Below are 25,114 nucleotides of genomic sequence, written 5' to 3' on the forward strand. Positions count from 1 at the left end.
TTAAGTGTGCCTTGAAGTCCAAATAAATCACTGACAGTGTCACCAGCAAAGCACCCCCACACTATCACACCTCCTCCTCCATTCTTTACGGTGGGAAATACACATGCGGAGATCATCCGTTTACCTACACCGCGTCTCACAAAGACATGGCGGTTGGAACCAAAAATCTCCAATCTGGGCTCCAGACCAAAGGACACATTTCCACCAGTCTAATGTCCATTGCTCATGTTTCTTGGCCCAAGCAAGTCTCTTCTTATTATTGGTGTCCTTTAGTAGTGGTTTCTTTGCAGCAATTTGACCATGAAGGTCTGATTCACAGAGTCTCCTCTGAACAGTTGATGTTGAGATGTGTCTGTTACTTGAACTCTGTGAAGCATTTATTTGGGCTGCAAATTCTGAGGCTGGTAACGCTAATGAACTTTTCCTCTGCAGCAGAGGTCATTCTGGGTCTTCCATTCCTGTGGCGGTCCTCTATGAGATCCAGTTTCATCATAGCGCTTGATGGTTTTTGCGACTGCACTTGAAGAAACTTTCAAAGTTCTTGACATTTTCCGTGTTGAATGACCTTCATGTTTTAAAGTAATGATGGACTGTTGTTTCTCTTTGCTTATTTGAGCTGTTCTTGCCATAATATGGACTTGGTCTTTTACCAAATAGGGCTATCATCTGTATACCATCCCCACCCCCACCTTGTCACAACACAACTGATTGGCTCAAACGCATTAAGAAGGAAATAATTTCCACAAATTAACTTTTAAGAAGGCACACCTCTTAATTGAAATGCATTCCAGGTGACTACCTGGAATGCAAAGAGTGCAAAGCTGTCATCAAGGCAAAGGGTGGCTATTTGAAGAATCTCAAATATAAAATATATTTTGATTTGTTTAACACTTTTTTGGTTACTGCATGATTCCATATGTGTTATTTCATCATTTTGATGTCTTCACTTATTCTACAATGTAAAAAATAGTAAAAATAAAGAAAAACCCTTGAATGAGTAGGTGTGTCCAAACTTTTGACTGGTACTGTATTTTATGTTGTGTCTTATGGTATCAGCCAGGTTCACTGAACTTTCTGACTTACCTTTGTGTTGCACGTTTCATAAGTTACATGTACTACAATGTTGTGATGTAATGCAGCAAGGTTTACGAGGCGGTGTGATTGAGTGCATGTGTGAATGTGTGAGTAGGGGGAATGGAGACGTGAGGGACAGTGTCTCACTATCAACTCCCCCAGCATCCCACCCACCTACGCCCTGTACACACGCACAGATTAGATATTAAGCCTAGTGCTGTCCCGTTTGTAAGTGGGAAGCTAGAGTCCCACAGTGCCACATTTTCCGTCACTCTGTGTGTTTCTCTGCTGACCAGCTGGGACAGAAACAGAGACAACATGAAACAAACTACAGGTACAGCCTTGTTCTCTTCATCTGCATCTTTTCTCATGACCATCTGAATCTTGCTCTGTTTCATTGTATTCATGTTCCGTCACAGTAATCCATATTCTCATAATATTATTCCTAAATAGGCTAATAGCAGGCAACCATATTGTTGAAATATTGATTTGTAGCCTACTTTATCTGTTTTGGAGAATATTCAGTTGTGATATCATATCATGATATTTTATGATATTATGCTCCTATTCCATAGATGTTTATCTATTGTCTTGTAAAGAGCAGTGAATGATCATAGTATATTGTTCGGTGCAATAGGTATTGCTCTGCAGGCAGTGTCAATAGGTTGGCTATAACCATGATTCAGTCACCAGACCCATCTACAATACCCCTAATCGACTGGCTCCATCTTTCCCACCCCTCTGTAGTCTGCGATGCCCTTACTTTATTAGGTTTATTTGACTGTGCCAATTTACATTTCTATAAATGTGCTGTAAAAGATTCCACCAGCAGGCTAATTTTCCACTGTAGTCCCTGCCTAGGCAGGTAGATAAAAGCCACGTTTCCCTAGCACTGGGTACATGCTGATGTCATTGCAGTGATTGTAGTCTAGTTTATGTGACCTCACTTGCCATGCTGAAGGTTTATTGCGGGGAAAGACAAACAGAGGACCATTAGCTAAACCAGAAAGGCCCGCTGTGCATGTTCAGTCAGGGGCGTGAGGTCGATGAAGATTCCCCTTAATGGAACATTGATCTAGGTTTTATTTATACATGTTATAAACAATATTATGTTATAAACCTATCATAAGCATCCATACATGTTCTGAACATGGAACAAATATACTAAAACATTCATTTTCAAGTTATTTGATTGGTTTACTTTGCTGCACTGATGGGTGCAGCAAAGTGTGATGGGTTTTAAAAAAAAGCTTTGAATGTGTAAATTAAACACTAATACACACCTCCATATCAGAGTCAATAAAGGATATATTGTGGTCAATATGAAGATCAACATAAACTCCATAACTATTGAATAACATCCCAAATACTGTATTCATGTGAGTTTGTATGAGGAGCAAAGTCCAATATCTGTAAGGCCGATATGGGAAGTGCTAACACCTACTGTATATGTCACTATTATTTACCAACTAATTTATCAAACTGATAAACACAAAGGTGAAGAAGAGGTTAGTTATTTAATGATGAGAATGATGTTTACTTAAGTTCTACCTTCCTGTAAATAGGTTGTAAATCGAAGATATTGGAATAACCTAGATAACCCACTCCCCTCCTTTCATAACACAGAAATCTCAATTATTACAGTGTATCTTCTGCTGTTGTGTTTATGAGATTAATTAAAACCGTGGCTGTTTCTGAAATGGCACTTAATTCCCTATATAGTGCACTTGTTTTGACAAGAGCCCTTTGGGCACTGTCACGTTGTATAATGATTAGAAGACAGGCGCAGGAATAAGTATTAGGGGTTTTATTTACTCCACCTAACACAAACAGGTAATATATATCAAAGGGATGTAACCCACACAAAGAGTGAGGTGTAACCTCTACACAATACACGGGACGAGACCCGTAAACAACAAGAGCACACTACACGGAACTCACGAGACCAACGGACATGGGACAATTATCGACAAGGACAATTGGGAACAGAGGGCACATATGTACACATACTAATCAGGGGGAACGGGAACCAGGTGTGCGTAATGAGACAAGACAGTCCAGGGTTGGTGGTAATGATCTAGTTCAGTGACACCTAGAAGGCCGGTGACGTAGCCCTCCGGAGCTGGTGAACGGAATGAGCAGCAGTACCGTGGGGATCTGTGACAGGCACTGGTCAAAAGTACTGCACTATGTAGGTGTAGGGATTGGGACGCATCCCAGTTTTCATAATGTCCTCCCTCTGTGGAGAAGAAAAGTAAGTAGCATTGCCCAAGCTCATAAGAGCAGGAGCATGTCTCCTGTTTCTGTAGTATGATGTACAAGTACACCCCCTGGATAGGATGCTAGTCTATCGCAGGGGGAAAGGACAAATGCTACATGTAATAACAGATTGATCAGAGCTCCGTTCGAGACTATCCTATCAACGTGATCTGAAGAACTGTAATATCCTATGTTTCTCAGAGTCGTGGCTGAACAAGGACATGGAAAATATACATCTAGCTGGTTTTTCTATACATCGGCAGGACAGAACGGCAGCGTCGGGGAAACTCAGGGTGGTGGTGTTTGTCTCTATGTTAACAACAGCTGGTGCGCAATCTCTAATATTAAGGTCTCGAGGTTCTGCTCGCCTGCGTTAGATATCTCGTGATACGCTGTAGACCATACTATTTACCAAGTGAGTTTTCATCTATAGTTGTCTACTTACCACCACAAACCGATGCTGGCACTAAGACCGCACTCAACGAGCTGTATAGGGCCATAAAGCAAACAAGAGGACTGTGAGCTCTCGTTCTCCGTGGACGACGTGAGTAAAACATTTAAGCGTCCCAGACGGCATCCCTAGCGCAGACCAGCTGGCTGGAGTGTTTTCTGACATATTCAATCTCTCCCTATCCCAGTCTGCTGTCCCCACTTGCTTCAAGATGTCCACCATTGTTCCTGTACCCAAGAAAGCGATGGTAACTGACCTAAATGACTATCATCCTGTAGCACTCACTTGTCCTCATGAAGTGCTTTGAGAGGCTAGTTAAGGTTCATATCACCTACACCTTACCTGACAACTTAGACCCACTGCAATTTGCATACCGCCCCAACAGATCCACAGATCTCTTTTGCACTCCACACTGCCCTTTCCCAACTGGACAAAAGGAACACCTACAGAACCAGTCAAAGTTTGGACACACCTACTCATTCAAGGGTTTTTCTTTATTTTTTACTATTTTCTACATTGTAGAATAATAGTGAAGACATCCAAACTATGAAATAACACATATGGAATCATGTAGTAACCAAAAAAGTGTTAAACAAATCCAAATATATTTTAGATTTTAGATTCTTCAAAGTAGTCACCCTTTACCTTGATGACAGCTTTGCACACTCTTGGCATTCTCTCATCCAGCTTCACCTGGAATGCTTTTCCAACAGTATTGAAGGAGTTCCCACATATGCTGAGCACTTGTTGGCTGCTTTTCCTTCACTCTGTGGTCCAACTCATCCCAAACCATCTCAGTTGGGTTGAGGTCTGGTGATTGTGGAGGTCATCTGATGCAGCACTCCATCACTCTCCTTCTTGGTCAAATAGCCCTTACACAGCCTGGAGGTGTGTTGGGTCGTTGTCCTGTTGAAAAACAAATGATAGTCCCACTAAGAGCAAACCAGATGGGATGGCATATCGTTGCAGAATGCTGTGGTAGCCATGCTGGTTAAGTGTGCCTTAAATTCTAAACAAATCACAGACAGTGTCACCATCAAAGCACCCCCACACTATAACACCTCCTCCTCCATGCTTCACTGTGGGAACCACACATGCGGAAATCATCCGTTCACCTACTCTGCGTCTCACAAAGACACAGCGGTTGGAACCGAAAATCTAAAATTTCCACCGGTCTAATGTCCATTGCTCGTGTTTCTTTGCGGCAATTCGACCATGAAGGCCTGATTCACACAGTCCCCTCTGAACAGTTGATGTTGAGATGTGTCTGTTACTTGAACTCTGTGAAGCATTTATTTGGGCTTCAATTTCTGAGGCTGGTAACTCTAATGAACTTATCCTCTGCAGCAGAGGTAACTCTGGGTCTTCCTTTCCTGTGGCGGTTCTCATGAGTGCCAGTTTCATCATAGCGCTTGATGGTACTTTGCGACTGTACTTGAAGAAACTTTCAAAGTTCTTGAAGTTTTCCGGATTGATTGACCTTCATGTCTTAAAGTAATGATGGACTGTCGTTTCTCTTTGCTTATTTGAGCTGTTCTTGCCATAATATGGACTTGGTCTTTTACCAAATAGGGCTATCTTCTGTTTACCCCCCCAACTTGTCACAACACAACTGATTGGCTCAAACGCATTAAGAAGGAAAGAAATTCCACAAATTAACTTTTAACAAGGCACACCTGTTAATTGAAGCTGGTTGAGAGAATGCCAATAGTGTGCAAAGCTGTCATCAATGCAAAGGGTGGCTATTTGAAGAATCTAAAATCTCAAATATATTTTGATTTGTTTAACACTTTTTGGTTACTACATGATTCCATATGTGTTATTTCATAGTTTTGATGTCTTCATTATTATTCTACAATGTAGAAAATAGTAAAAATAAAGAAATCCCTGGAATGAGTAGGTGTGTCCAAGCTTTTGACTGGTACTGTTTGTGAGAATGCTGTTAATTGACTGCAGCTCAACATTCAACACCATAGCGCCCTCTAAGTTCATCACTAAGCTAAGGACCCTGGGACTGAATACCTCCATCTGCAAATGGATCCTGGACTTCCTGACGGGCCGCCTCCATTTGGTGAGGGAAGGCAACAACACATCCGCCAAGCTGAACCTCAACACGGGGGCCCCTCAGGGGTGCATCCTTAGTCCCATTCTGTACTCCCTGTGCACACACGACTGCACACGACCTCACTCCAGTGCCTTGCTGTTCACCTTTGCACTCCTGTGCCAGACTACACTCAATCATAAGACCTACTGAAGAGATTCAGTAAATACGTACGTATGTACAGTGCATTCGAAAAAAAAAAAAAACATTTACACATTTACGTAAGTATTCAGAACCTTTACTCAGTACTTTGTTGAAGCACCTTTGGCAGCGATTACAGCCTTGAGTGTTGTTGGGTATGATGCTACAAGCTTGGTACACATATATTTGGGGAGTTTCTCCCATTCTTCTCTGCAGATCCTCTCAAGCTCTGTCTGGTTGGATGGGAAGCATTGCGCACAGCTATTTTCAGGTCTCTCCAGAGATGTTAGATTGGGTTCAAGTCCGGGCTCTGGCTGGGCCACTCAAGGACATTCAGAGACTTGTTTTGAAGCCACTCCTGCATTGTCTTAGCTGTGTGCTTAGGGTTGTTGTCCTGTTGGAAGGTGAACCTTCGCCCCAGTATGAGGTCCTGAGTGCTCTGGAGCAGGTTTTCATCAAGGATCTCTCTGTACTTTGCACCATTCATCTTTGCCTCGATCCTGACTAGTCTCCCAGTCCCTGCCGCTGAAAAACATACCCACAGCATGATGCTGCCACCACCATGCTTCACTGTAGGGATGGTGCCAGGTTTCCTCCAGACATGACGCCTGGCATTCAGGCCAAAGAGTTAAATCTTGGTTTCATCAGACCAGATAATCTTGTTTATCATGATCTGAGAGTCTTTAGGTGCCTTTTGGCAAACTCCAAGCGGGCTGTCATGTGCCTTTTACTGAGGAGTGGCTTCTGTCTGGCAACTACCATAAAGGCCTGATTGGTGGAGTGCTGCAGAGATGGTTGTTCTTCTGGAAGGTTCTCCCATCTCCACAGAGGAACTCTAGAGCTCTGTCAGAGTGATCATCGGGTTCTTAGTCACCTCCCTGACCTAGGACCTTCTCCCCCGATTGCTCAGTTTGGCCAGGTGGCCAGCTCTTGGAAGAGTCTTGGTGGTTCCAAACTTCTTCCATTTAAGAAATGGAGGCCACTGTGTTCTTGGGTACCTTCAATGCTGCAGAATTTGTTTTTGTCTGTCCTATACGGACAATTCCTTCGACCTCATGACTTGGTTTTTGCTCTGACATGCACTGTGGGACCTTATATAGCCTTTCCAAATCATGTCCAATCAATTTAATTTACAATAGTTGTAGAAACATCTCAAGGATGATCAATGGAAACAGGATGCACCTGAGCTCAATTTCGAGTCTAATAGCAAAGGGTCTGAATACTTATGTAAATAAGGTATTTCTGTTGTTTTTATTTCATTAATTTGCAAGAATTTCTAAAAACCTGTTTTTACTTTGTCGTTATGGGGTATTGTGTGTTGATTGCTGAGGATTAAAATTTTAGAATAAGGCTGTAATGTAACAAAATGTGGAAAAGGTCAAGGGGTGTGAATACTTTCCGAAGGCACTGTATGTAGCCTGAGAAACAAGGTTCATGAAATCAATAACTTTCTAGTATCAGATTACATTAATATTCTGACTATCTCTGAAACTCACTTAGATAATTCCTTTAATGATACAGTGGTAGCAATACATGGTTATAACATATATAGAAAGACAAACATGCCATTGGGGGCGGTGTTGCGGTCTATATTCAGAGCCATATTCCTGTAAAGCATAGAGAGGATCTCATGTTAAATACTGTTGAAGTAATATGGCTACAGGTTCACATGCCTCACCTAAAGGCCATTCTTGTGGGAAGCTGCTATATACCACCAAGTGCTATCAGTCAGTATCTGGATAATATTTGTGAAACGCTTGATAATGTATGTGATATCAACAGGAGATATATTTTCTGGGTGACCTTTTAATATTGACTTGCCCACTCAAGAAAAAGCTTCAAACTGTAACCAGTGCCTGCAACATGGTTCAGGTTATCAGTCAACCTACCAGGGTATTTACAAACAGTACAGGAATGAAATCATCAACATGTATTGATCACATATTTACTAATGCTGCAGAAATCTGCTTTAAAGCAGTATCCAATTTCATTGGATGTAGTGATCACATTGTAGTAGCCATATCTAGGAAAACCAAAGTTCCAAAGGCTGGGCCTAATATAGTGTATAAGAGGTCTTACAATAAGTTTTGTAGTGATTCCTATATTAATGATGTAAAGAATATTTGCTTGTCTGTGGTGTGCAATGACGAGCAACCAGACGCTGCACTTGACGCATTTATGAAATTGAGTATTCCAGTTAATAATAAGCATGCACCCATTAAGAAAATTACTGTTAAAACTGCTAAATCCCTGTGGATTGATGAGGAATTGAAAAATTGTATGGTTGAGAAGGATGAGGCAAAAGGAATGGCAAATAAGTCTGGCTGCACAACAGATTGGCAAACTATACTATGAAACAAAGAAAGATATATAAAGAATTATAGTAAAAAGCTTCACCTTAAATGAAATTCTGGGCAAAAAGGCAAACTCAGCTCCATCATTCATTGAATCAGATGGCTCATTCATCATAAAACCCACTGATATTGCCAACTACTTTAATGATTTCTTCATTGGCAAGATTAGCAAACTTAGGCATGCCAGCAACAAACGCCGACACTACACATCCAAGTATAACTGACCAAATTATGAAAGACAAGCATTGTAATTTTGAATTCTGAAAAGTGAGAGTGTGGAAGAGGTGAAAAAATTGTTGTTGTCTATCAACAATGACAAGCCACCTGGGTCTGACAGCTTGAATGGAAAATTACTTGGGATAATAGTGGACGATATTGCCACTCCTATTTGCCATATCTCCAACCTAAACCTACAAGAAAGTGTGTACCCTCAGGCCTGGAGGGAAGCAAAAGCCCCCTTTACTGGCTCAATTAGCCGACCAATCAGCCTGTTACCAACCTTCAGTAAACTTTTGGAAAAAATTGTTTGACCAGATACAAAGCTATTTTATAGTAAACAAATTGACAACAGACTTTCAGCACACTTATAGGGAAGGACATTAAACATGCACGGCACTTACACAAATGACTGATGTTTGATTGTGGGAGCTGTTTTGTTAGACTTCAGTGCGGCTTTTGACATTATCGATCATAGTCTGCTGCTGGAAAAACGTATGTGTTATGGCTTTACACCCCCTGCTACAGTGGGGGAAAAAAGTATTTAGTCAGCCACCAATTGTGCAAGTTCTCCCACTTAAAAAGATGAGAGAGGCCTGTAATTTTCATCATAGGTACACGTCAACTATGACAGACAAAATGAGAAAAGAAATCCAGAAAATCACAATGTAGGATTTTTAATGAATTTATTTGCAAATTATGGTGGAAAATAAGTATTTGGTCAATAACAAAAGTTTCTCAATACTTTGTTATATACCCTTTGTTGGCAATGACACAGGTCAAACGTTTTCTGTAAGTCTTCACAAGGTTTTCACACACTGTTGCTGGTATTTTGGCCCATTCCTCCATGCAGATCTCCTCTAGAGCAGTGATGTTTTGGGGCTGTCGCTGGGCAACACGGACTTTCAACTCCCTCCAAAGATTTTCTATGGGGTTGAGATCTGGAGACTGGCTAGGCCACTCCAGGACCTTGAAATGCTTCTTACGAAGCCACTCCTTCATTGCTCGGGCGGTGTGTTTGGGATCATTGTCATGCTGAAAGACCCAGCCACGTTTCATCTTCAATGCCCTTGCTGATGGAAGGAGGTTTTCACTCAAAATCTCACGATACATGGCCCCATTCATTCTTTCCTTTACACAGATCAGTCGTCCTGGTCCCTTTGCAGAAAAACAGCCCAAAGCATGATGTTTCCACACCCATGCTTCACAGTAGGTATGGTGTTCTTTGGATGCAACTCAGCATTCTTTGTCCTCCAAACACGACGAGTTGAGTTTTTACCAAAAAGTTCTATTTTGGTTTCATCTGACCATATGACATTCTCCCAATCCTCTTCTGGATCATCCAAATGCACTCTAGCAAACTTCAGACGGGCCTGGACATGTACTGGCTTAAGCACTGGGACACGTCTGGCACTGCAGGATTTGAGTCCCTGGCGGCGTAGTGTGTTACTGATGGTAGGCTTTGTTACTTCGGTCCCAGCTCTCTGCAGGTCATTCACTAGGTCCCCCCGTGTGGTTCTGGGATTTTTGCTCACCGTTCTTGTGATCATTTTGACCCCATGGGGTGAGATCTTGCGTGGAGCCCCAGATCGAGGGAGATAATCAGTGGTCTTGTATGTCTTCCATTTCCTAATAATTGCTCCCACAGTTGATTTCTTCAAACCAAGCTGCTTACCTATTGCAGATTCAGTCTTCCCAGCCTGGTGCAGGTCTACAATTTTGTTTCTGGTGTCCTTTGACAGCTCTTTAGTCTTGGCCATAGTGGAGTTTGGAGTGTGACTGTTTGAGGTTGTGGACAGGTGTATTTTATACTGATAACAAGTTCAAACAGGTGCCATTAATACAGGTAACGAGTGGAGGACAGAGGAGCCTCTTAAAGAGGAAGTTACAGGTCTGTGAGAGCCAGAAATCTTGCTTGTTTGTAGGTGACCAAATACTTATTTTCCACCATAATTTGCAAATAAATTCATAAAAAATCCTACAATGTGATTTTCAGGATTATTTTTCTCAATTTGTCTGTCATAGTTGACGTGTACCTATGATGAAAATTACAGGCCTCTCTCATCTTTTTAAGTGGGAGAACTTGCACAATTGGTGGCTGACTAAATACTTTTTTCCCCCACTGTATATTGTGGATAAAGAGTTACCTGTCTAACAGAAGACAGAGGGTGTTCTTTAATGGAAGCCTCTCCAGCATAATCCAGGTAGAATCAGGATTTCCCCAGGGCAGCTGTCTAGGCCCATTACTTTTTTCAATCTTTACTAATGACATGCCAATGGCTTTGAGTGCAGATGACTCAACACATTACACGTCAGCTACTACAGCGAGTGAAATTACTTAACAAAGAGCTGCAGTCAGTTTCAGAACGGGTGGCAAGAAATAAGTTAGTCCTAAATATAAAAAAAAACTAAAAGCATTGTATTCGGGACAAATCATTCACTAAACCCTAAACCTCAACTAAATCTTGTAATGAATAATGTGGAAATTGAGCAAGTTGAGTTGACTAAACTGCTTGGAGTAACCCTACAGTGGCTAAGATGGGGAGAAGTATGTTCATAATAAAGCACAGCTCTGCCTTCTTAACAACACTATCAACAAAGCAGGTCCTAGAGGCCTTGGTTTTGTCACACCTGGACTACTGTCCTGTCATGTGGCCAAGTGCCACAAAGAAGGACTTAGGAAAATTACAATTGGCTCAGAACAGGGCAGCACGGCTGGCCCTTAAATGTACACAGAGAGCTAACATTAATAATATGCATGTCAGTCTCTCATGGCTTAAAGTAGAGGAGAGATTGACTTCATCACTACTTGTTTTTATAAGAAGTATTGCCATGCTGAATGCACAGAGCTGTCTGTTTAAACTACTCGGATACCCATGCATACCCCACAAGACATGCCACAAGAGGTCTCTTCACAGTCCCCAAGTCCAGAACAGACTATGGGAGGCGCACAGTACTACATGCAAGTAGTACAATTTGATTTAAAAAACAAATAAAAATACACCTTTCGGAACAGCGTGGACTGTGTAGAGACACAGGCACAGACACATGCATACACATAATAACACACGCATTCTACACACACGTACACATGGATATTGTATTGAATGTATGTGGTAGTAGAGTAGTGGCCTGAGGGCACACACTTAATGTGTTGTGAAAAGTGTTATGAAAGGTAATGTAATCTTTTTTATTGTATGTAACTGCCTTAATGTTGCTGGACCCCAGGAAGAGTAACTGCTGCCTTAGCAGCAGCTAATGGGGATCCTTAATACACACACACACACACACACACACACACACACACACACACACACACATACACATTTTCACACTCTTCACATACACTGCTGCTACTCTGTTCATTATCTATCCTGATTGCCTACATACTTTTACCCTTACATACATATTACCTACATTACCTCAACTACCTCGTATCACTGCACATTGACTCGGTATCGGCACTCCGTGTATATAGTCTTGTTACTATTATTTCATTGGGTTACTATTTCCTTTTTGATTTGTTGTTAATTTTTCTTACTTTTTAACTCTGCATTGTTGGGAAAGGGCTCATAAGTAAGCATTCCATGGTAAAGTCTACACATGTTGTATTCGGCAAGCGACAAATAAAATATGTTTTGAATTTGATTTGTTTTATGATGCCATCAGCTGATAATTGGGGTCAACAACCTGGTAATCAACCAGGTAATCACAGGCTAACACCATAACACCAGTGTAGATGTCTCATAAAAGCATTAGAGGACGTTCAGCTGTACCCCTGTACTGGGATTTATGTGTAAGTGAAAGGATAGGATTTTGTTGTGCTGTAAAGGTAAGCCAGGGATTGGATTAATAGATATGATCTGTTAGTTTGAGTAATTGAAAGTGAAGGGGACCATTTAGGCTACTACCCATTGGGCAGATCACGCCAATGCAATGTGGATAATTAGGTAATATTTGGTTGAGACGTTGATCAATGAGATTACAACCTACTGTATTTTCACCCACTCAAAAAGACAGCCAAAAGTTAGTTGAATTTCCAATGTGTTATCACTATGCTCTCAACCATCTAAAAGCACAAACAAATTCCAATGGAAAAACAATGTCTGATTTTTTATTTAGTTTTCACCAAAATGTATATCACTGCACTTTCAACCATTTAAAAGCACAGCAAAGATCAAATGGGAATACAATGTCTGATATTTTGTTTATTTACAGTGCTATGAAAAAGTATTTGCCCCCTTTCTAATTTTCTCTACTTTTGCATATTTGTGATACTGAACGTTATCAGATCTTCAAACAAAACCTAATATTAGATAAAGGGAACATAAGTGAACAAATAACACAACAATTACATATTTATTTCATAAACAAAGTTATGCAACACCCAATTCCCCTGTGTGAAAAAGTAATTGCCCCCGGTCCTGCCTCAGGTCCTGAGGCAGCAAAGCATCCCCAAACCATCACACCACCACCACCATGCTTGACCTTTGGTATGATGTTCTTACTGTGGAATGCAGAGTTTGGTTTTCGCCAGGCATTACTGGAACCATGTCGTCCAAAATGTTATACTTTTGAAAAATCTGTCCATAGAAGGTTCTTCCAAGAGTCTTCATGATCATCCAGGTGCTTTTTGGCAAACTTGAGTCAACTTTTTGGACGAGATGGGTCCCATTATGCCTGGCGAAAACCAAACACTGCATTCCACAGTAAGAACATCATACCAAAGGTCAAGCATGGTGTGGTGGTGTGATGGTTTGGGATGCTTTGCTGCCTCAGGACCTGGACGACTTGCCTTAATAGAAGGAACCATGAATTCTGCTCTGTATCAGAGAATTCTACAGGAGAATGTCAGACCATCCGTCTGTGAGCTGAAGCTGAAGCGCAGCTGGGTCATGCAGCAAGACAATGATCCAAAACACACAACCAAGTCTACATGAAAATTGCTAAAAAGCAACAAATTGGAAGTTTTGGAATGGCCTAGTCAAAGTCCAGACCTAATCCCAATTGAGATGCTGTGGCAGGACTTGAAATGAGCAGTTCATGCTTGAAAACACACATGTCACTGAGTTAAAGTAGTTCTGCATGGAAGAGTGGGCCAAAAGTCCTCCACAGCGACATGAGAGACTGATCAACAACTACAAGAAGCAGTTGGTTGGAGTCATTGCAGCTAAAGGTGGCACAACCAGTTATTGAGTGTAAGGGGGCAATTACTTTTTCACACAGGGGAATTGGGTGTTGCATAACTTTGTTTATGAAATAAATATGTAATTGTTGTGTTGTTCACTTATGTTCCCTTTATCTAATATTAGGTTTTGGTTGAAGATCTGATAACATTCAGTATCACAAATATGCAAAAGTAGAGAAAATTAGAAAGGGGGCAAATACTTTTTCATAGCACTGTTGTCACGGTATACTTGTGGATGTGGTGGTGAAGTCAGGCGCAGGACACAGCGGATAAGTCAAAACGACTTTACTAAGACTCAATGACAAAATACAAAATAAATGGCCTCGAACACACAGGAGGCGAAAGCCTACGCGCAACGCGTAAAGATCACTAATGCACAACATATACCGAATAAAGACAAACGACAGGCGGACAATAACACAAAACTACAAAACATAACACAGTGAAACTTATAGGTGACATAATCAGGACAGAATACGAAACAGGTGCACTAAACTAGACATGACCAAACAAACATCGAAACATCAAACGGTGGCAGCTAGTACTCCGGGGACGATGAACGCCGAAGCCTGCCCGAACAAGGAGGAGGAGCAGCCTCGGCGGTATTCGTGACAGTACCCCCCCCCCTTGACGCGTGGCTCCAGCCGTGCGCCGACCCCGGCCTCGGGGACGGCCAGGAGGACGCGGAGCAGGGCGCGTGGGATGGTTACGGTGGAACTCCGTCAGGAGGGAGGGATCTAAGATGTCCCTCCTAGGCACCCAGCACCGTTCCTCTGGACCGTACCCCTCCCACTCCACGAGATATTGTAGACCCCCCATCCGACGTCTCAAATCCACGATGGACCGGACTGAGTACGCCGGAGCCCCCTCGATGTCCAGTGGGGGCGGAGGAGTCTCTCTTATCTCACTGTCCTGGAGTGGACCAGCTACCACCGGCCTGAGGAGAGACACATGGAACGAGGGGTTAATGTGATAATCATTAGGCAGTTGTAACTTGTAGCATACCTCGTTCAATCTCCTCAGGACTTTAAATGGCCCCACAAACCGCCGATCCAGCTTCCGGCAGGGCAGGCGAAGGGGCAGGTTTCGAGTCGAGAGCCAGACTCGATCTCCAGGTGCATATACTGGACCCTCACTGCGGTGGAGATCGGCGCTCGCCTTCTGTCTACGGATAGCCCGCTGCAGATGGACGTGTGCAGCGTTCCACGTCTCCTCCGAGCGCCGAAACCACTCATCCACCGCAGAAGCCTCGATCTGGCTCTGATGCCATGGTGCCAGAACCGGCTGATATCCTAACACACACTGGAAAGGGGTCAGGTTAGTAGAGGAGTGGCGAAGAGAGTTCTGAGCCATCTCTGCCCAGGGGATATACCCCGACCACTCCTCCTGCCGGCCCTGGCAATACGATCTCAGAAACCTACCCACATCCTGGTTCACTCTCTCCACCTGCCCATTACTCTCAGGGTGGAACCCCGAGGTAAGGCTAACCGAGACCCCCAAACGTTCCATGAACGCCCTCCAGACTCTAGAGGTGAATTGGGGACCCCGATCAGACACTATATCCTCGGGAACCCCGTAGTGCCGGAAGACGTGGGTAAACAAAGCCTCAGCAGTCTGTAGGGCAGTAGGGAGACCCGGCATTGGGATGAGACGACAGGCCTTAGAGAACCGATCCACAACGACCAGAATAGTGGTATTCCCCTGAGAGGGGGGAAGGTCTGTTACAAAGTCCACCGAGAGGTGAGACCACGGCCGTTGTGGAACGGGCAGGGGTTGTAACTTCTCCCTGGGCAGGTGTCTAGGCGCCTTACACTGTGCGCACACCGAGCAGGAGGAGACATAAACCCTCACGTCCCTAGCCAATGTTGGCCACCAGTACTTAACACTAAGGCAGTGCACTGTCCGGCCAATACCTGGATGTCCAGAGGAGGGTGACGTATGAGCCCAATAAATTAGACGATCGCGGACCTCGAGCGGCACGTACGTCCGACCCACTGGACACTCTGGGGGAGTAGGGTCGGTGCGTAACGCCCGCTCAATTTCCGCATCGACCTCCCATACCACCGGTGCCACCAGACAAGACTCCGGCAGTATGGGAGTGGGCTCAATGGACCTCTCCTCTGTGTCATACCGCCTGGACAGGGCGTCTGCCTTACCGTTCTGGGACCCTGGGATGTAGGTTATCTTAAACACGAACCGGGTCAGAAACATGTTCCACCTAGCCTGATGAGGGTTCAATCTCCTAGCTGCCCGGATGTACTCCAGGTTACGGTGATCAGTCAGAATGAGAAAAGGGTGTTGAGCCCCCTCAAGCCAATGCCTCCACACCTTTAGAGCTTGAACCACGGCTAACAGCGCCCTGTCCCCTACGTCATAATTCCGTTCCGCCGGGCGGAGCTTCTTAGAATAAAAAGCGCAGGGACGGAGCTTAGGAGGTGTGCCTGAGCGTTGCGACAGCACTGCCCCAATACCGGCCTCTAACGCGTCCACATCTACCTGGAACGGTAAAGCGGGGTCCGGATGCGCCAGCACCGGAGCCGAAGTGAACAGGTCCTTCAGTTTACCAAACGCCCTGTCCGCTTCAGCCGACCACTGCAAACGCACCGGGCCCCCCTTCAACAGGGAAGTGATGGGAGCTGCTACCTGTCCAAAACCCCGGATAAACCTCCGGTAGTAATTAGCAAAACCCAAAAACCGCTGCACCTCTTTAACGGTGGTTGGAGTCTGCCAATTACGCACGGCTGACACACGGTCAACCTCCATCTTCACCCCTGACGCGGACAACCGATGACCCAAGAAGGAGATGGACTCCTGGAAAAACAGACATTTCTCTGCCTTGACATACAAGTCATGCTCCAACAGCCTACCCAACACTCGGCGCACCAGGGCTACATGCTCGGCTCGTGTAGAAGAGTACACTAGGATGTCGTCAATGTACACTACCACACCCTGCCCATGCAGGTCCCAGAAGATCTCATCCACAAAGGATTGGAAGACCGATGGAGCATTCATTAACCCGTATGGCATGACGAGATACTCATAATGACCCGAGGTGGTACTAAATGCTGTCTTCCATTCATCTCCCTCCCTAATGCGCACCAAGTTGTAGGCGCTCCTGAGATCCAGTTTTGTGAAGAAACGCGCTCCGTGCAATGATTCAGTCATACTCGCAATCAGAGGAAGAGGGTAACTGTATTTAACATTTCTCTGATTGAGACTACGGTAATCAATACACGGGCGGAACCCTCCATCCTTCTTCTTCACAAAAAAGAAACTTGAGGACGCAGGAGAAGTGGAGGACCGTATGTATCCTTGTCTCAGGGACTCAGCTATGTATGTCTCCATAGCCACCGTCTCCTCTTGAGACAGAGGATACACATGGCTCCGCGGGGGTGCCGCACCTGTCTGGAGGTTTATCGCACAATCTCCCTGTCTATGAGGTGGTGCATCGCGTCGCCCCTCGTCTTGCTGAACACGAGTGCCAAATCCTCATACTCAGGGGGAATGTGCATTGCGGGCACTTGGTTCGGACTCTCCACCGTGGTCGCCCCAACGGAAACACCTAAACATCGCCCAACACACTGGTCAGACCATTCCTTGAGAGCCCTCTGTTGCCACGAAATGGTGGGGTCATGGGTGATTAACCAAGGAAGCCCCAGCACCACGGGATACGCAGGAGAGTCAATCAGGTACAACTGAATGATCTCCTCATGACCCCCCTGCGTCTTCATCTTTAGTGGCGCTGTGACCTCCCTAATCAACCCAGATCCCAACGGGCGGCTATCTAGGGCATGGACAGGGAAGGGTGCATCAACGGGCAGGAGGGGAATCCCTAACTTAGTGCAAAATTTCCGATCAATAAAATTCCCAGCTGCGCCTGAATCGACTAGCGCATTATGCTGGGAATGAGATGCAACCTGAGGAAATACCACAGGTATACACAAGTGAACAACAGAGAGCTCTGGGTGAGTGGGGCGCCTACTCACCTGAAATGACTCCCCAGTGCGCGACCTGTTGCCCCGATTCCCTGGAGACCCTCCCCAGCACCTAGCCGCAGTGTGTCCTCCACGGCCACAGTTGGTGCAGGGGACGGCCCCCCTCGGGTTCTCTCTCCTTCTCTCTCTAGCGCCAGCACCCCCGAGCTCCATAGGGCTCGGCTCGGAGGTGCTGGGGGATGGAATGGACGGCCCCAACTCGGGACGTCCGCGGGTGGCCAGCAGGATATCCAGACGGATGGACATGTCCACCAGCTGGTCGAAGGACAGATTGGTGTCCCTGCAGGCCAGCTCTCGACGAACGTCATCACGCAGGCTACACCGATAGTGGTCGATGAGGGCCCTCTCATTCCACCCCGCATCCGCCGCTAGAGTCCGGAAATCCAGGGCGAACTCCTGTGTGCTCCTCTTCCCCTGTCGGAGGTGGAACAGACGCTCCCCCGCCGCTTTACCCTCAGGAGGGTGATCGAAAACAGCCCTGAAGCGGCGGGAGAACTCCGCGTAGCTGATGGTGGCGGCGTCTATTCCCCTCCATTCGGCGTTGGCCCACTCCAACGCCTTGCCGGAGAGACAGGAGATGAGAACGGAAACGCTCTCGTATCCCGAGGGCGCCGGGTGTATGGTGGCCAGGTAGAGTTCCACCTGAAGGAGGAACCCCTGACACCCGGCTGCGGTGCCATCATACGCCCTCGGGAGCGAGAGCCGAATCCCACTGGATTCCGGAGCTGGTCTGGTGGGGCTGGCCGATGGTGGTGGTAATGTAGGAGGAGGTGTGGGCACGCCTCCCCTTTCCCATCGGCGCAGGGTGTTCATCACCTCCTGCATGGCGGAGCCGAGTTGCTGGATCCTGGCGTCCTGGCAGCTGACCCGATCCTCCAGCGACTCGGTCGCCGCCGCTGCTCCTGCTGACTCCATAGTATGGTGTGTTGTTCTGTCACGGGCTGATGTGGATGTGGTGTTGGAGTCAGGCGCAGGACACAGAAGCTTAGTCAAACCGACTTTACTTGTCAAACACGACAATACAAAATAACGGGCCTCAAAACAACGGAGGCGAGCGATTACGCATACAGTGCGTCAATACACTAAATACAAGAGAGCAATAACAAATCACCAGTGGACAGGCGGACAACAACACACAACTGCCAACAAAACCAAAGGAAACGTATAGGTGACATAATCAATACATAAGACGAAACAGGTGCACCAACAAGACTAAACCAAACAAACATAGAGAACATCAAGCGGTAGTAGCTAGTACTCCGGGGACGACGAACGCCGAAGCCTGCCCGAACAAGGAGGAGGAGCAGTCTCGGCGGAATTCGTGACAACTATGAAATAACACATATGGTATCATGTAGTAACCAAAAAAGTGTTAAACAAATCAAATATATTTATATTTGAGATTCGGCAAAGTAGCCACCCTTTGCCTTGATGACAGCTTTGCACACTCTTGGCATTCTCTCAACCAGCTTCATGAGGTAGTCACCTGGAATGCATTTCAATTAACAGGTGTGCCTTGTTAAAAGTTAATTTGTGGAATTTCTTTGCTTCTTAATGCGTTTGAGCCAATCAGTTGTGATGTGACAAGGTAGGGGGTTATACAGAAAATAGCCCTATGTGGTAAAAGACCAAGTCCATATTATGGCAAGAACAGCTCAAATAAGCAAAGAGAAACGACAGTCCATCATTACTTCAAGACATGAAGGTCAGTCAATAAGGAACATTTCAAGAACTTTGAACGTTTCTTCAAGTGCAGTCGCAAAAACCATCAAGCGCTACGATGAAACTGGCTCTCATGAGGACCGCCACAGGAAAGGAAGACCCAGAGTTAACTCTGCTGCAGAGGATAAGTTCATTAGAGTTACCAGCCTCAGAAATTGCAGCCCAAATAAATGCTTCACAGAGTTCAAGTAACAGACACATCTCAACATCAACTGTTCAGAGGACACTGTGTGAATCAAGCCTTCATGGTCAAATTGCTGCAAAGAAACCACTACTAAAGGACACCAATAAGAAAAAGAGACTTGTTTGGGCCAAGAAACACGAGCAATGGACATTAGACCGGTGGAAAGCTGTCCTTTGGTCTGATGAGTCCAAATTTGAGATTTTTGGTTCCAACCGCCGTGTCTTTGTGAGTGTTTGTGTGGTTTCCACCGTGAAACATGGAGGAGGAGGTGTGATGGTGTGGGGGTGCTTTGCTGGTGACACTGTCAGTGATTTATTTAGAATTCAAGGCACACTTAACCAGCACAGCATTCTGCAGCAATACACAATCACATCTGGTTTGGGCTTAGTGGGACTATTATTTGTTGTTCAACAGGACAATGACCCAACACACCTCCAGGCTGTGTAAGTGCTATTTGACCAAGAAGGAGAGCGATGGAGTGCTGCATCAGATGACATGGCCTCCACAATCACCCGACCTCAACCCAATTGAGATGGTTTGGGATGAGTTGGACCGCAGAGTGAAGGAAAAGCAGCCAACAAGTGCTCATTATATGTGGGAACACCTTCAAGACTGTTGGAAAAGCATTCCTCATGAAGCTGGTTGAGAGAATGCCAAGAGTGTGGAAAGCTGTCATCAAGGCAAAGGGTGGCTACTTTGAAGAATCTAAAATCTAAAATATATTTTGATTTGTTTAACACTTACAATGTAGAAAATAGTAAAAATAAAGAAAAACCCTTGAATGAGTAGGTGTGTCCAAACTTTTGACTGGTACTGTAGGTAAGTGGGTTATTGTCAGTAGAAATGGCAAAGTGTGGTGCATAGAACAGTCCCAAAACTTCTCACACACTGCCCATATTAAGGATAGGAACTCAAGTTTGCTCAAGTGTAGGTTGTAGTTTCCATTAGCTAGCGTGAGAGTTCTAGATCCATAACTGATGACCTTCAACTTTCCTTCCTGCCACTGATACAGCACAGCTCCGAGACCATTTTCCGAGGCATCTGTATGGAGTGTGAACTGTAGGTTGAAGTCAGAGTACTCCAACACAGGTGGGTTGGCCAACATGTCAAGGAGTCTTTCAAGGGTTCTCTGGTGTTCACTCGTACACTGGATGGTAGCCCTAGAGGACAGCTTTCCATTCGACTTTCCCTCTGTATGGTTTTACTGGCAGTACATCAGTTGCAGTTTTCACCTGGAGCAACTCATAGATCAGTTTTGCTATCCTGGAGAAGTCCTGGCTGTAGCTTCTGCAGTAGCTCAGAAACCCGAGTAGTTTCCGGACATCACCAACGGTCTGAGGTGTTTTCTCCTTCAGTGCCATGATCGCGTCCAGGTCTTTGGGATCCATCCTTACACCATCTGCTGATACGAGTCATCCAACATATCATACCTCATGCTTAAACAACTCACATTTTGTTGTCTCCGTTTTTCTCCATGTTTCTGAAGGGCCTTGAGGACCATCCGGCGTCTGTCAACGTGGTCTTCAAAGGACTTTGTGTAGCACAGTACGTTGTCGAGGTAGGGGATATAACATTCATCATGTAGCTTGTCCAGCATCTCCTCCATGCTCCTCTGGAATGTGGCAGGTGCATTCGATAGCCTTTCAGGGATTCTGACCCACTCGTAGAGCCCCCAGGGAGTGATGAATACCGTCAGATGTCTGGACCCTTCGGCCATGAACCTTTAGCCGATACGCCTTACCCTAATCCAGGAGGGTAAACCAGCTGTAGCCACCCAGGGTATCCGTCAGGTCTTGGATCCGCGGCAGTGGATGTCTATTGGGGACTGTTTTCTGGTTGAGTTATCTGTAGTCGACACATAACCGCAGCAACCCATCCTTCTTTCGGACACATACCACTGGCGCGGAATATGGTGACTTTGACGTTACTATACATCCTTTCATTAACAGGTTTGGAAAGTTCCGAGATTCAGATTCAAAGTCTTTAATGGTCACATGTACAGGGTTGCAGGTGTGATTGCAGGGTACAGTGAAAACCTTAGGGTTTGAGCTCCAACAAGCAGGACTAAGTGAAATAAAACAATGAAAATGGTAATAAAAAACAACAATATAAATTCAATTAGTACTATATACATAATAACAACTGTGGCAGTGATTAATAAATAAATGCCCATTGGGTTGGAGGCAGAGTAAAGACTGTTGAGGGGGGGTGGGGGAATGGCCATAGGGGGAGCAACATGACAATTGAGGGGGTCTGGGGACCAAGTGAAAGAAAAACAATACAAATTGGAATAATATTCATATTAACACCTAAAACAGCTAGCTGACTAGTGGTGGCTATTCAGCAGCCTGATGGTCTAAGGGTAGAAACTATTGGCCAGTCTTTCAGTTTTTGTCATGATGCTCCTGTACTGCCCACGTCTGAGTGAATGAAGCGGGGAGAACAGGGTATGGCTTGGGTGGCTGGGGACCCTGATTATCTTCTTGGCCTTCCTGCGACACCTGGTGTTGTAGGGGTCCTGTAGGGCAGGCAGTGTGCACCCAATGGTGAGTTCGGCTGCACATATCACCCTCTGAAGAGTCTTGGGGTCCACGGCGATGGAGTTGCGGTACCAGGCTGTGATGCAGCCCGACAGTGTGCTCTCGATGGTGCTCCTGTTGAACACTGTGAAGACCCTCGGGGACAGGTCGAATTTCTTCAGCATCCTGAGGTTGCAGAGTCGCTGTCGTGCCTTCTTCACTACAGTGTCCATGTGGTTAGACCATTTCAGCTTCTCTGAGATGTGTACACCGAGGAATTTGAAGTTATTGAGCATCTCCACAGCGGCCCCGTTGATGAGCCTGGTTCCTCCTGAAGTCCACAATCAGCTCCTTTCTTTTGCTAACATTGAGGGAGAGGTTGTTCACCTGGCACCATGCCGTCAGAGTGCCTACCTCCTCCCTTTAGGCTGTCTCGTCGTTGTTGGTAATCAGGCCCACTACTGTCGTTTCGCGTCATCACCGAACTTGATGATGGAGTTGGAACTGTGTGAAGCCACGCAGTCATGGGGATACAGGAGGGGACTGAGGACGCACCCTTGTGGGGCCCCCGTGTTGAGAATCAGTGTTAAGGAGGTCATGTTGCCTACCTTCACCACCTGCGGATGGCCCATCAGGAAGTCCAGGACCCAGTTGCATAGGGAGGAGTTCAGACCCAGGGCCGTGAGCTCATAGGGCACTATGTTTTTGAAGGTTGAGCTGTAGTTGATGAACAGCATCCTCACATATGCATTCCTTTTGTCCAGGTGGGTAAGGGCAGTGTGCAGTGCAATGGAGATTGCGTCGTCCGTGGATCTGTCAGGGCGGTTGGCCAATTGGAGAGGGTTGAGTGTGTCAGAGAGGGAGGAGGTTATATGGTCTTTAACTAGACTCTCGAAGCACTTCATGATGACGGAAGTGAGTGCTACTGGTTGGTAGTCATTCAGTTCAGTTACTTTCCCTTTCTTGGGCACGGGATGATAGTGGGCATCTTGAATCAGGTGGGTATAGCGGCCTGAGCTAGGGAGAAATTGAAAATGTCTGAGAACACAACAGCCAGCTGGTCTGCACATGCTCTGAGGGCATGGCTAGGGATGCCGTCTGGCCCGGCAGCCTTGCGAGGGTTAACACATTTGAATGACTTACATATGTCCTCTGTGGAGCCAACGTTGTCATCGGGGGCGCTCCTCGGCAGCTCAGGGTCATTGTGTTTAGCTCGTCTGGTAGGGTGACATTGGTGACCGTGATGTGGCTGGATTTCTTGTTGTAATCCATGATCGTTAGGAGCCCCTGCCACATATGCCTTGTGTCCGACCCGCTGAATCAACTTTGTCCCTATACTTGTGTTTCGCCATCTTGATCGATCTGCGAAACTCATATTTGTACAGTTTAAACAAACTATTGTCCCTGGTCACCTTGCCCTGTTTATAAGCAGCATCTCTATCTTTCAGCTTTCCTACAAGGCTGCTATCAATCAAAGTTTTTGATTTGGGTACGTTTTGGAAGATACTATCGGTATCACGTCATCTATGCATTTTTCATGAATCTGGTGACTGAGTCGACGTATTCATTGACATTATCTCCAGAGGCAACCCGGAACATATTCTAGTCCACGTGATCAAAACAGTCTTGGAGCGTGAACTCTGATTGGTCGGACCAACGCTGTACAGACCTGACCATCATAACTTCCCTCTTGAGTCTTTGTTTGTAGGCGGGGAGAAGCAAGATGGAGTCATGGTCGGATTTCCCGAAAGGAGGACGGGAGAGAGCCTTATACCTGTGTTGAAAAGGCGTATAGCAGTGGTCAAGAGTAGAATTTCGCAGGTTAGACAGTCGATGTGTTGGTAATAATTTCGGAGCACGATTCTCAAATTACTTTTGTTAAAGTCCCCCACAACAATGAATGCTGCCTCCGAGAATGCGGTTTCCAGCTGGTTCAGGGTCCAATGAAGATCTTTGAGAGTCTTTTTGGTGTCGGCTTGGGGTGGGATGTACACAGCCATGGTGATAATCCCTGAGAACTCTTTCGGAAGGTAAAAAGGGCGACATTTGATGACCAAGTATTCCAAGTCGGGGGAGCAGAAGTTCGCAAGTTCCTGTATGTTTCCCCCGTCGCACCATGTGTTGTTGGTTATAAAGCAGAGCCCACCACCCTTGCTCTTGCCAGAGAGAGCCCGCTTCCTATCCGCTCGAAAAACTGTAAAACCCACTGGTTTTATATAATCTGTTTGGATGTCGGAGAAAAGCCAAGTCTCAGAAAAACAGAGTATGTTGCAGGATCTGATGTCCCTCTAGAAGGAGATCCTCGCTCTGAGTTCGTCAAGTTTGTTCATTAATGATTGAACATTGGCGAGTAGTATGCTCGGTAATGGAGGATGGCTCGCCCGACGTCTTAATCTCACTAAGACCCTGCCATGTCTGCCTCTCTGTTGGCATCTTCACTTCCTACTCTCCGGTATGACTCCCAAGCAGCAATAAGCTAGTCCATTGTTCTGCCATCTCAGGGAATTCGGGGAGGTCAGGTGGATGGTGAGTACCCAGCAATTCGTATTACAATAGTTCTACCCGGGTGTGTAAAGTAATGCACGAAACAAACTGATTAAGAAAATGAGAAAAACACCTGCAATGTTTTATCGGAGCTCGAGGCGAGGCACCCTCTGTCGGCGCCATTTTACCCATCTCCTTACATTTCTGGTAAATTGGTTTTGGCACTGACGCATACGCTCTCTGGACAGGTACTTCATCTTTGAGACTGAGTGATATCTGCAGGTTTTTGATGCACCCGATATCATTGTCGTCAAGCGCGAAAGCAGCTGATTCCTCATACAATATGTTTGTGACCATTTGTTGTTGTGTTTCTTCCAAGTGTCTTATGTCATATGGAGGGTGCCATAGTGACACTGCATCACCATT

At 45.5% G+C, this 25,114-nt stretch overlaps 1 protein-coding gene across 1 annotated transcript in view; it reads left to right on the top strand.

Moving 5' to 3' along the window:
- The first annotated feature begins 1,301 nt into the window (after nt 1–1,301).
- pdzd3b (PDZ domain containing 3b) overlaps nt 1,302–25,114 on the top strand; it is a 38,631-nt gene continuing 14,818 nt past the window's right edge. The window contains exon 1 of the mRNA XM_041894553.1: nt 1,302–1,408. Within this exon, the coding sequence (XP_041750487.1) occupies nt 1,393–1,408 (16 nt within the window). The 5' untranslated portion in view covers nt 1,302–1,392. The remainder of the gene's footprint in view (nt 1,409–25,114) is intronic.

Source organism: Coregonus clupeaformis, chromosome 13 (assembly GCF_020615455.1).
Source record: "Coregonus clupeaformis isolate EN_2021a chromosome 13, ASM2061545v1, whole genome shotgun sequence".
NCBI classification, from domain to species: Eukaryota; Metazoa; Chordata; class Actinopteri; order Salmoniformes; family Salmonidae; genus Coregonus; species Coregonus clupeaformis.